General features: G+C 46.1%; 1 protein-coding gene across 3 annotated transcripts in view; it reads left to right on the forward strand.

The window, feature by feature from the left end:
* The first annotated feature begins 622 nt into the window (after positions 1-622).
* The window catches only part of LOC101399247 (cell adhesion molecule CEACAM21-like), a 35825-nt gene continuing 22609 nt past the window's right edge, over positions 623-13838 (forward strand). For all 3 annotated transcript variants that reach the window (XR_015549491.1, XM_087421654.1, XM_087421655.1), the window contains exon 1: positions 623-858. Coding sequence is in view for 2 of the 3 variants with exons in the window: in XM_087421654.1 (XP_087277780.1) it covers positions 771-858 (88 nt within the window). In the remaining variant the exon portion in view is untranslated. The remainder of the gene's footprint in view (positions 859-13838) is intronic.

Genomic DNA, 13838 nt, shown 5'->3' on the forward strand with positions numbered 1-13838 from the left:
TTTGTTCACACCTTAGACTCTTCAGCTCTCTTGAATCCTTGGATCTGTCCCCTCTACACTCCTACGTCCTCTGCCCTTCTCTCCACCCCTGCCAGACCTTTCCTCTCCCACCTTAGCCCCTCAGCTCCCATAGTCCCTGGGGCTTGGGGCCTCCTCCCCCATCCTGGGCTCTTGAGAGGCTCAGAGACTCCGAGAGCAACCGCCTAAGGCTGAAACAGGCTGATTGCAAACAGGAAATGAACCCACAAGCCACCCACACTTTGTACTTATCACACACAGAGCACCACCTGTGGAGGCAGGAAGTTCTCAAAGGCTAGGGTTCTTACAACAAAATTCTCCCTTAAAAGAATATATTTATTGAATTACAGTAAAAATCACATAACATTAAATTTACCATCATTGTACAGTTCAGTAGTATGTATATGTTCTCATTGTTGGACAACAGATCTCTAGCACTTTTTCACCAGTAAACATGAAAATCTATACACATTGCACATCTCCCAATTTCCTCCCCCTAGCCTCTGACAACCACCGTTCTTCTTTCTGTTTCGATAAATGTGACTGCCTCAGATACCCCATATAAGCAGAAACATACAGTATTTGTCATTTTGTGGCTGGCTTATTTCACTCAGCGTAAAGTCCAGGATGTCTTTCTCGTTAAGGCTGAATAATATTCCATTGTGTGGATAGACCACGTTTTCTTTTTTCATTCCTCTGTCTGTGGACGTTTGGGTTGTTTCCACTTCTTGGCTATTTTGGAAAATGCTGCAATGATAACGGATATACAAATACCTCTGCAAAGTCCTGCTTTTCATTCTTCTGATTATAAAAGTAGAAGTCAGTTTGCTGGATCATATGGTAAGTCTATTTCTGTGCCATTTTACATTTCCAACAACAGTGCTCGAGAGTTCCAATTTCTCCACATCCTTGCCAACACAAGTCATTTTCATTTTTTTTTTTTTTTTTCGGATACTGGCCAACCTACTGGGTATGAGGTGATATCCCATTGTTGTTTTGATTTGCATTTCTCTAATGATTAGTGATGATAAGCATCTTTTCACAAGTTTGTTAGCCGTTCATATATCTTCTTTGGAGAGCTGTCTATTCATGTGTTTTCACCATTTTTTTTTATTTATTTTTTTAACGATGTTTTAATAGTTTTTAACATTGGGAAATTTGGGGTTGTACATTTTTGTTTGTCCATCACCACATATATGTCTCCCTTCACCCCTTGTGCCCATCCCCCACCCCCATTGCCCCTGGTAACCACAATATAGTTTTCTCCGGTTTTGACTATTTTTTAATTGGGTAGTTTGGGTTTTTTTGTTGTTGTTAAATTGTAGGTTTTCCTTATATATTCTAGATGTTAACTAACCCCTTAACGGATTTATGATTTGCAAAGACTTTTTCCCATTCTGTTGGCTCCCTTTTCACTCAGTTGATTGTTTCTTTTGATGACCGATAGTTTTTAACCTTGATGTAGTCACATTTGTCCATTTTGATTTTGTTCCCTGAGGTTTTGGGGTCAAACCTAAAACATCACTGCCAAATCCAATGTCATGAGCTTTCTCCGTGTGTTTTCTTCTCTGAATGTTACAGTTTTGGGAATTAAGTCCAGATCTTTAATCCTTTTTGACTTAATTTTAGTACATGATATAAGACAAGGGTCCACTTTCACTCTTTTCTATGTGGATATCCAATATTCCCAACTCCTTTTGTTAAAGAGACCGTCCTTTCCCCATTGAGGGGTCTTGGCACTTTTCTCGAAGACCATTTGACCATATACAGGGGGGTTTATTTCTGGGATCTCTGTTCTGTTCCATTGGTCTGTAAGTCTGTCTTGATGCCAGTAGCACACTATTGTTACGTTAGCTTTGAACTGTGTTTTGAAATCAGGAAGTGCAAGCCTCCAACTTTGCTCTCTTTCAAAGTTTTTGGCTCTTCAGGGTCCCTTGAGATACCATGTACACTTGAGATGATTTTTTCCTATTTCTGTGAAATATGTCATTGGAATTTTAAATTGGATTGCATTGAATCGGTAGATCACTTTGGTAGTGCAGACATTTTAACAACCTTAAGTCTTCCAATCCATGGTTCTGTTGCTAACGAGGATGGACTTTCAAAGAAGCAGTTACTCTCATTCTCTTTCCTGAAATCTCCTTGAACTCATTCCTCCAAAGGGGTTCACTAACCTCTCCCGCCCCACTCTGGGATGACCTGAGGTGAGAACAGGACTGGGATTCCAAGGCTTCAGATCACGGGTTTGAGGGAGGAGTTTAAGCTGGACCTTTTCCCTGCTGCTTTCATTTTTTTCTCTCTGGTTTAACTTTCTGTCAATTCTATGGGTAATTCTCCTTCTGTAGTTTGTCCTCTCTTTTCTTCTGCTAACACAAGCTCAACTACAGCAATCTTGCCCAGTAGAAATAAAAACCTCCTTCAATGGAAGATTAGACGTCTGATTTAAGAATCTTGGTGATTGGTTCATTGGACACATCACTAATTTGTGTGGCAGAAATATTTGTAATTCATCCATGAGAGATGTAACCAAATTGTCCATTAGAAATTCTAAAGCTTTGTCGTTCATAAATGAAATTACTGGATCTCTGGAAGACATAATGAGTGTGTCTTTTAGCTTCAGTCTCGGGAATGAAGTGTGTCAGTTAGTTTCAGTCTTGAGACTTCAGACCTGGAGAGTCTATCTCTTCTAGAATCACAGAGCTGCCTTGAGCTTGCCTCACAGTCGGGGGGAGTGCTCCTGGCCCATGATCAAGAGCACAGGTGCCAGCCTTATTTTCATTCCAATGTCACCACCCCCCAACCAGATTATTGGGAAGAATGCCTGACCATGCAAATGTTCAAGAGTGTGAAATGCAATGTGACTGCCCTCCAGGGCTGGGGGCATGAGGAGGTACAACTGTGGGGACAACACTTTACCACAATCAAGTACACAAGACTGGAAGAGGACAGTTTTTTAAAGCTTTTTAATATGTGAAGATAAGACATTCTGAAGTTCTTTTAAGACTGTGGTAGGGCTAATAATTGCCCCCAGAGAGATCCTGAGTTTTATCCCTGGAACCTGTGAATGTTACATGGCCTGGCTAAAGAAAGTTTGCACATGCGATGAAGTTATAGATGGTGAGATGGAAAGATCACTCTGGATTACCTGCGTGATCCCTCCATGTAATTTCAACTGTTCTTATGAGAGAGAGAGTCAGAGGGAGGCTGGACTACAGAAGGAGAAGAGCAGGCGTGACTGTGGTAGCAGGGGAAGGGAAGGTGTATTGGATGGGGGACCATGAGTCAAGAGTGATGACAGCCTCCAGAAGCTGCAAAAGGCAAGAAGACAGCTTTCCCAGAGTGCCAGGCGGGAGCAGAGTCCTGCAGACAGACACCTCGATTCCAGGACAGTGAAACACATTTTGGGATTCCGGCCTCCAGGACTGTTAGAGAATTTGGAAACAGGCTGGATGTTTTGTCCACTCAGATGTGCTTTGGAGGCATTCAGGCGACCCCCTGCTCACTCCTTAGTCCCTTTTCTGAAATTTCCTCCACAGACTTCACAGGACGGCACATCAGGCAGAGGACATCTTTCAAGGTCTCCTCACTGAATCTGGGGGGACACTGCACAAATTACATGTTTGGTAAATAACCAATGACTTGATAGAGAGCTGTACGGGCCCCTCACCACCAACATTGTTCCAATTCCACAGACATTTTCACTTCACATGTGAGGGAGCAGCTCACACAGATGTTTCAAAGATATTCTTTTATAGAATGGAAGCGGTGTGTGGTATCTAAGGATGCCTTAAAAAGGCAGCAGGTGGGAGCGTTGGGCTCTAGCAAACAAATAAATGCCACCCTGGTCAGTGGCCCCCATGGCCCTCACTGCCCTGTGATCACTGGCGCCCTCGGGCGGCATCCACTTCAGGGCAGACATTCATGCCCTCATCTCTTTGCTTTCTTTGTTGTTTTCACAAACACAGTGTGCCTGTCTAAAAGACAGTCCATAAATAGGATCCTGGGAAATGGGAAAGAGAGTCTACCCCCTGCGTTCTGTTGGGTTTTGTCTGCTGAGGTTGGCCTCGGAGCATTGGGCTGAATTCTAGAGACCTGTGGTCCAGGCAGAGCTTGGAAACCAAAGAGGAGTGAGGGGTGGCATGGAGGGATGGGGTCCTGACAGACTGAGGACGCGGAATTGTAAGGACCAGGAAGGAGGGAGAAGAGGAAGAGCACGGGGTGTAGTCATGGTTTAGGGTGAGGAGAATGTAGGAGGAATAGGGAGGGGGAGTGGGTCTTCAGGAGAGCCTGAGGATTCCCAATGGAGGAGAAAATCACTGGAACTGGGCGGGAGTGAAGATGAGGGAGCCATTGTTTCAGACTTGGGTGTGATCTTGAGAGGAGGGATGGAGTTTAGAGGAAAGAATAAGATACTTGAAGACTCAGATGAGCGCCCTTGACACTGGGACCAAACACTTCATTTGGGGAATCCCGGGGTGAGCGGTCATAAGGATAAAAAAAATGAAGTAAAACATCAACAAACCAGAGGGAGGAGAGTGTCCCTCAAGAGAGGTAGAGCGAGGGACAGGCAGACACACATCCCCGGGGCACAGAAGTGTGTGGTTTATGGCTGGGTGGCCCAGGGGAAGGGGCTAAAGGGGACCCTGGGAGAGGGGTCCTGGCTGAGAGGGAGATTAGAGTCCAGTGAGGACCAGAGTCCAAGGAGCAAGGAGCGATAGGAGCATAAGGGGACTGCGCGGGGGCAGACGGCTGGAGCTGAGGCCAGGAGGCCATTCCAGGGAGGGAAGGAGTCAGAGTGCGACGTGTCAGATCAGAAGAGGGTTCTGAACTCCCGCCTGGGGCAAGGGTGGGAAAGTGGGGCAGGGGGGCTGAGTGTGGGGAGATAGAGTCAGGGATCCCAGTCTCCAGAGAGAGGGCCAGGGATTTCCAGCGTCAGCTGCGACCAGGGTGGGATGGTGCAGCTTGTTGCCCAAGCAGGCTGTGGGTAGGGCGGTTTCAGCATCACCAGGGAGCACCTTGAAAGAGCAAATGTTGCCTCCCCACTCCCTCAAGACCTCTTCTCCTGAGCCTGCAAGGTAGCAAGCTCCCCAGGGAATTGAGTGCAAGTGCACACGAAGGAGGCACCGAGCAGAGGCTGAGGAGCAGCCTGCTGGGAGTGGGGAAGGGCAGTGGGGTGTTGGGGTGCCAAGTGGAAGGGGTTGAGGGCGGGGTGTTCTTGGAACTTGTTGAGCCCAAGGGAGTGAGGAAAGGTGTGAGGGTGGGGACGTGGGACCCTAGACGACTGAGGCAGACATCGGGGGAGGGGCACCCCTCCAGAGGTCTGCTGTTTGCACAGGGATTCAAAAATTGTGTTTTCAATGGAAGATGCACAGATCAGTGCAGTTTTCAAGACTTATAACAAGCACGGGCTTGTAGGGCAGGGCTCTTCCAGCCATCTGAGAAGGTGCCAATGATATTCTAACAAGAGGCAGATCTGGGCCTCCTGGGACCCATTGACCAAAAAGATTATATCAGGAAGCTTCTGGAACGTTTTCCCACGTCCATTCATTCCCGCACTTTATCCTCCAGGCTGCCACTTCTACTCTGGCCCTGGTTTCTACACCTCCTCTCAGGTCGGGAATTGCCCCTCAAACCACCGCAGTGGGACTCAGCCTCCCTGGAGAGTCTCCTACTGGGGCAGGAGTTTCTCAAAGCCCCTCAGGACTCTGAACTCCACAGTTTTAGACTTTGGGGCTCCCCTCCCCCACTCTCTGAACTGCATCCAGGCTCAAGCCCCTGGGCAGGCCGCCCCAGTCCCCAGAGAGACCTCCTCCCCACCCCCATCCCAGGACTCCATTCCACTGACCAGCCGCCCTCGAGTGTCCAGGACAGAGTCCCTGGGCTGGACCCCAGACAGACCTCCCCACAGAAACCGGCCATAGACTGCATTCCATTTAATAAAATTTTATTTTTATCCATTGTTCAAATATGCCTTCTGGGTCAGGCAAGCAGATTTGAGAAAATGATGAAAGTGGGGGGCAGGCCCACTGGTGTAGCCGTTCAGTGCGCGCGCTCTGCTTTGGCACCCAGATTCGCAGGTTCCGGTCTCCTGCGCACAACCACGCACCACTTGTCAAGCCGTGCTGTGGCGGCATCCCGTATAAAGTAGAGGAAGATGGACATGGGTGTTAGCCCAGGGCCAGTCTCACTCAGCAAAAAAGAGGAGGATGGGCAGATGTTAGCTCAGGGCTGATCTGCCTCACAAAACAAAAATGGTGAAAGCGGATCACTGATTTAAAGAAAACAACTCGGTAAATAAAGCACCTTTATTTAATCAGAGCAGACATATTTCCAATAACAGATATTTTCTGTTTCTGATAATAATCCAATTCACGGTGCCCATTATGATCCATTGAGGAAGGCAAAACATATGTATGTATAATTTTTTCATTAAACGGTATTTGCACATATTGGTTCATGAAGCTTCTTCTTCTTACATAAATACGTGGTAATTTTCGCAAAGTTAACATCCAACAGGTTTTTAATAGCAGCCACAATCTTTCTGATTCCACACATAAGAACATTCTCAGCTGCAGACATGCATGTCGATTTTATGAACGTTGGTAACTTCTCTAGATATGTTGCTAATTTCACTGGTAAACGTAGCATCACCTCATTCATGAGAAATTTCGCCAGGCTACGCACTACAAATTCCATGATTATGCGTTTTATAAGTGAAATTATCGAACACATAATGAATATCTCCTTCAGTCTCGGCTACGACTTCAAACCTGGAGCCTGGGTCCTAATTTATAAAGCTGACAGACTGGCAATATAGAGAGGCCAATGCCGTTAAAAGAAAGTTTAAACTTACGCACCGTTACCGTAGACAAGAGAGGCACTGCACACCACGCAGAAACCCAGGAGAAGTGCCGGGTGTGGGGAAGGTGGTGGAAGATCACGAGAGGGGAGGGCCTACGTCAGAGCCCTTATTGTGGTTTCTGGTAATGGCTCCCTGGCGGGCAGAGCAAACAGTTTACTACTGTCTAATTGAATGATTCTGGAGGCTTGGGCTACAGGGGTGCTCTCTAGTTGCCTGGGACCCAGCACTGGGACAATTGAGGGCAGGGGAAATATTGGCTTCACGTGTGAGAGTTAGATAAGGAGGTAGTTGTGTCTCAATAAAGCTGGAAAAATAATATTTGACTATTTTAATCATAAAAACGTAGATGTTAATTTTAGACAATTGAGACAATAAAGTTTAATAAAGATTTCAAAAAAGATAAGGAGATAGCTGTCTGACATATGAGAGACCTGCTCCCAAGAAAGTTCTTTACTGTCTTTAGGAATTGGCTAGCCCTGGGAAGGGCAGTCTCGCCCGTGATCTGTAAGGCCCCCAAATGTCAAAGGCTCAAGGATATAGAGAGTAAGAAAATATAGTTAATAGAATCGGCCCTGGGATGAACAGATGTCAAATAGACCAATAAAGAATCTAAGACAACACAGAACAATGCGGCCAGTGGCTATTTGGCATAATTTTAGGGAGACTTATGGAGAGGATAATGGAGATCTCTGGAGAGTAGGAAGAGGCACTGGGGAGTAGGTACCCCCGGGGTGAGCAGTAATCTCTGTTAGTTTTTGGAATAGCACAAGTGGGCAGCTCTCCCATCCTTCCTTCAGGCATGTGACTGTAGGCTGGAGGTTCAGGCAGGGAGCAAACAGGACACCAGGATGAAGGGCTCAGCAGACAGGGACTCAGAAACATAATAGAATTCCTGATACCAAAGGAAGGAAAGCAATGAATGTCCCAGGTCTAATTTGTGTCTTAGGAGAGGTGTCCGTGGACGTCGCTGGAGTGGAAATTTGATGCCCAAACTGCAGGGGTCTCTGGCACAGGGGCTCAAGTCACCTCCAAAGGTGAGGTCTTGGACTGGGATGATGTCCTCTGGGGCCTGAGACTGGCGTGTCCTCTCCAAGTGGGTATCCACCGGGGCTGCTGTGGGTCTCGGCGTTTGCCGTGTTTACTGAAACCGTGGCTCTCGTGGACGGTGTGAGTGTCTGGATCATAAGCAGTGAAAGCAGCCAGGCCAGTGGCAATGAAACCAGCCGTCACGGAAGGCAGCAGCTGTGAAGGAGCAGGGCTTTTGTTCTGTTTTCTGGTGGAAGTTTAGGTTCAGATGAGCCCCGTCTCACGTGAGCAACTGTCTGGCCTGTGGAGCCATCTGTGGTTAACGGGTGACGGGAGAGCATGGCCTTCGATCTGGCCTCTAGCCCTTATAGGATGGGGGCAACATGGAAAATTTATCAAGACAGGTTAAGGCCTGGGGCAAGACAGACACTCATCAAGGAAGTGTCAGATTGGAATTTTAAAAGGAGTTGTTTGAGGAGACCATTATGTCTCTTAATTAAACCAGTTATCTGGGGCCTAACAGGGCCAGAAAGTTCTATTGAGTGTCTCTGTCAAGAGCCCAGCATTGTGTATTTTGAGAAGTGAAATGTGTCTTGTTTACTACCAGTAATGTCTGTAGCATCAAAGGAAATAAAGAATATGTGGTGAGGCCTTGTATTGTGGCCTTAGTGGATGTGGGCATGTGTGATTTTTGTTTGCCCTGAGCTAACATCTGTGCCAATCTTCCTCTATTTTGTATGTGGGTCACTGCCACAGCATGACTGATAAGTGGTGTAGTTCCACGCTCAGGATCTGAACCCGCGAACCTGGGCCACTGAAGTGGAGCCAGCTGACCTTAACCACTATGCCACGGAGCCAGCCCAAGATGTGTGATTTTTAAGTATATTTTGGTACATGTGAGGCAGGACAGTCCCAGAGTCCTTTATCCTAGAGGTAATTTTTAGGTAATGGTCCAATGGTTTATAAGAAATGTGAAAATGGGACCATTCATTGGCCAGGGCATCCAGCACTAACACCACTGCCTGAAGTTTGGCCAAGCAGGATGATGCTGGGGTCCCATCCTTTATCTGGGACACCCTGGCTAAGGGATGGAAAGCAGCAGTATTTCACTGAATTCCATGACAAATGGTGGTGCAGTGTCATCCACATAGTCTGTGGTCTCCCACTGCTGTTCACTCAGTTCATCCCAAGGGGCTCCCCGTGTGGCCAAGGGGCTGGGGGAGGAGTGACCTCCCTTGATATCTGACAAGGAACTGAGGACAGAGGAAGCTACTCCCTCTCACAGGTGGCACATACCAGAGGCCCAGGTATGCCTCCCTCCTGTCTTAAGGAGGCCTCGGTAGCCATGCCAAGCTTGCAGGGTGCTGTTTCCATGACCCAAAGCATAATGGGCACCTGGAGATGGAGCGTCACAGGCTCAGGGTCTGTAAGAGCTTTTGTTTCCAGGAAAGCCCAGCTGGTAGCTAGTCATTTATTTTTTCAATGTACAGTCCAAGGCCAAGAAGGGCAGCGTCTTGCAGCAGAAACCCTCGGGCAACTTATGGCATCACAAGTGGTCCAGAGACTCCAGGAGGCATGAGAAGAGGTTGTTAAAGTTTCTTTAGCGCAAGAGTCTCTGAGGGCACTAATGGGATTGCCTGTTGATTTTAATATGGAAGTAAAATTTGTAAATGAGGAATGTTGCCATCAGAACACAAAAAGGCATACAAAATAGAGGAAGATGGGCACAGATGTTTGCTCAGAGCGAAACTTCCTCAAGCAAAAAGAGGAAGATTGGCAGTAGATGTTAGCTCAGGGTGAATCTTCCTCAGGACAAAAATAAAAAGAACCCAAAAAGAAGTAAAAGATGTTGCACTTATGTGTTCTTAATAAATAAAATGTGTCCAATGAATCTCCTTGGAGGAGGATGTCATGCTACATCATACCTGTGCTTCTGGAGGACGGTGGATGCAGGTAAGATCTTGTCTGCAAAGATGGTGTGGGATGGCTAGCCATGGAGGTGCCCCATGGGCGGCCTGGAAAACGTGTCTTGTGTCCCTTTGGAGGTAGAGGCAATCTGTAGTTGACAGGCAGTGACACAGGCGCTGAACGGAACGTGTTAGCCAGATCAATCAGAGCAAAATATTTGTTGGATGTTGATATAATTAGTAATGTTCATAATGTCGGATATTGGGCCTGGGGGCCCAATGAATGGAACCACAGTATTAACCTTATACTCATCCACCATGAGGCACCCTTTATTTCTTCCAGGTTTAAGAACAGACAAGATTGGGCTGTCAAATGGAGAAGGAGTGGGGACAATCAGCCCTTTTGTAATGAGGTTTTTATGTAAATTTTTAGCCTCGAGGGCCGTGTTTTAGTTTGCACTGCACCATATTAACTCTTTCAACTGAGAGGTCTGTAGGATCTCTTTTAATCAAACCAATTTATAGACACAATAATTTAATTTTAATATTCATTATGTTAGAGTGTTTATGCACAGTATGGGGTATTTTAGGACCACGGGTCTTATGAATTTGGGAAATTTAGATGAGGCTACAGTTAAAGTGAGACATGCGTATTATCGCTCTATTTTATATGTGGTTACCGTCCTAGGATTAGAGGGGTACAATGCTTAAATTTGGTGAGAGCTCCAGGTATAACTATAATCTGAGCTCCAGTATTGATTAATTCCATGAAGTGCTGTCAGTTGATGCATTTTAGCAAGTGCTCACATGAATTCAGAACCTACCGTGGAGAGGCACAAAAGCCTGTTGGTGGCCTGCTTTAACTGCGTTGTATAAATTCCTCTGTATATAAATCTAGTATATAAATGTTGAATTTCCCATTGAATAAAAATATGAAAATTTGTTTTCATTTAGTTTTATATTGCATATACATATACACAAATTCTATTTACATTAAAATTTATATAGGTATACATAATTTACTTAATTAGCTTGTATTTTCTCCCCCTGTATCTAGGGGTCTTTTTCTTTTTCGCTTTTTCCCTTTGTGTTGTTTTGTTTGTTGTGTTTTAGGCTTTTCGCAGCTGCAAGCAGAGGTGTCGGCTGTGGTTGTTGCATCTCCAGCAGGTTAGAGGCACAGGGGGTGGAGGAAGGGCCCAGTGCTCTATCTGCAGTATGATCAGTCCTTCCGTCCCCCCCCCTTTTTTTTCTTAAACAAAATATTTTAGAATGGCTTGTGTCTCAGGGAGCCTAAACTGTTTTTCTTCTTTTTTGTTTAGAAGTATCAAGAATATATAAAGTAAGAAAATGTAGTTAACGTAAATGGCCCTGTGATGAATGGATGCCAATGGACAAACACAGAATCTAAGGCAACACAGTAGAACCTGACTGCCTCTGAGAGCAGTAATGGAGACAAGGGTATGACTTGTCTCTTACTCCACACACAGAGGAAGTGTCCTGGCCAATGAGCCTGTGCCACACGCCCAGCACTAAAGGGAGGGAGGTACCTCGAGCCAGCAGGAGGTGGTGACTCTGTGGGAGGGGCCCTCAGAGGAACTGTTCAGGCACTAGTCAGAGTTGCCGGTGTTAACTCCGGTCCATTGTGCACCCGGAGGGCAGGCCCTGGTGCGAACATCTCTCAAACCAGGGGCTGCGAGAGAGGCTGGGGATTAGAGAGACACAAGGTGCAGAGATTCCTGGGAAGGTAAAATGAGTTCCACCAGCCCAGGGTGGGTCAGTTCAGCATGGAGCAGGAGGGGAGCAGTGCCCAGGGAGAGATGTGAGTTCCAAAAATCTGGTTAAGTAATCCAGTCCCTTAATATGAATCCAGACACTACTGTTGGCTTTCCATGTTCAGAGAGTCTCAGACCACAGTCTTTCTGTTTTGGTGCTACTGTGGTTGATTTCCTGAGGGGCAGCTGCTCTGATTCCATTTCCTAGGATCCCTCACATCTTGGACCAGGAGATTAGGTGAGGAAATTAATCAAGGGGACTCTATCCTGGCTCCTTTAAAGTTTTTTTTCCCCTTTGGCTTAATCATTTGTCAATATCATGGACAACTCGCATTCTCCTTCCTCCTCTCCTACTGACTATGTTCTTCACCAGGATGGCATCGATTCAGAGCAATATCTTCAGAAAAATGCAAACATTTCCTAATGACAGTTGGGAGTTTCAGTGGCCACTGTAGGCAACTTGGGAACTTCCAAGACCTCTCTCTTCCCCTGACCCCCTGATATGGAATGAATGTTTGTGTCCGCCAATACTCACATGCTGAAATCCTAATCGGCAATGTGATGGTATTAGGAGGTGGGGACTTTGAGAGGTGATAGGTCAAGAGATTGGAATCCACATGAATGCGGTTTAGTGCTCTTATACAGAGACCCCAGAGAGAACCCTCACCCTTCCCTTCATGTGAGGACACAGAAAGAAGACGGCCATCTCTGAACCAGGAAGAGGATCCTCACCAGATACCAAATGTGCCAGTGCCTTGTTCTTGGACTTCCCAGCCTCCAGGGCTGTGAGAAATAAACTTTGTTGTTTAAGCCACCCAGTCCATGGTATTCCGTTACGGCAGCCCCAATGGACTGAGACACCCCCTCTTCCTCCTTCCTCCTTTTTCCCACCTTAGGCCTTCCCATCAGCTCCCTGGCATCCTCTGATCTGTCCCCCTTCAACACCTGTCCCTCCTCCACTCCTCTCTCCCTCTATACACCCCTCCCAAACCTCTCTCTTCCTACTCCTGCCCCTCAATGTGCTCTAGTCACTGGGAATTCAGGCCTCTTCCCCCAAAGTGGGTTCTCAAGGGGCTCAGGGACCCCAAGAGCTGCCTGAGGCTGAAAAAGCTCATTGGAAACAGGCAGGATGTTTTATCCACTTGGATGCATTTTGGAGACACCCAGATGGCCACCTGGTCTCTCCTGGGCCCCCAGCCTGAAATTTCATCCACAGCTCCCGCAGGATGACACACTCTGGGAAAGGACATCCTGAAAGGGCCTCCTCCTCAAATACTGGTGGGACACTTTAGGCCTCATACTGAGCAGGTGACCTCAACCTGCCCCTTCCGCCAGAAACACAGTCCTGGTAAGAACCCCAAGATAGAGCAAGGACAAGCACCCTTCTTGTCTACAAACCAGGAGCTGAAACTTTAATTGAAGCGAGAAGCTCTCTCTTTGTGTCTGTCTGGATGTTTATGTAGGTATGTATGTATGTGCAATATTTTCCCACCTTCCAGTGGTGTTACTAATTAGATTATAAAATCCCTTCAGGGAGGTTTAGTTCAGGGATCTAGGGAAAAGTAACTGAATATTTCTAAAATGCCCATAAATTAAGGAAAGTGAATTCATTCTGATGACACTTTATTTCAGCAGTAATTATATCTTTGTAGTATGTCACCATGAAAATAATTTTCAAAGTCTTTCGGGAACTTCCAACCTTATCTGATGCTAAATTAAGTTAATTATTGGCTATTCATTAAATACCTAGATCAATCCTAAGTAAGTTAACACACTGAAATATTAATTACAAGGGATAATTTTCAGGCTATAAGTATCTTTGTGTGTGTTAATGACTGTGTTCATTCTGTCACATTGAGAATGTTACTGGAAGGACTTCTATGGTTATAACCATACGTGGGATGTATATGCATATGCTCTGCTGGACAGACAGTTCACCATGACCCACCTCCTAGTTTTCTCTATGAAGTAGATGTTTCCGTGGTTAAGATTAGAACCCATCCATGTGAATGAGACTCTCGTAGGAGGAAATATGACAGAGAACAATAGTGCATGGAAAATATGCAGGATGAGATTTTGTTAAGCAAAAAAGAGAGTCGTTTTGTCCTAACATGAAATGATGGATTGTTCCAGAATAGGGAAGAGGAAAGTGTAGGACAAAACCCGAATGGATGTAGACAGTGGCAAAGGGTTCACAGACAGTGAATTTTGTTTGTCTTGGTCATAGCCGGCCCATATTTAATGGGCTTATGT

This window comes from Ceratotherium simum, chromosome 33, assembly GCF_057802395.1.
Source record: "Ceratotherium simum simum isolate JZ-2026a chromosome 33, ASM5780239v1, whole genome shotgun sequence".
NCBI lineage: Eukaryota > Metazoa > Chordata > Mammalia > Perissodactyla > Rhinocerotidae > Ceratotherium > Ceratotherium simum.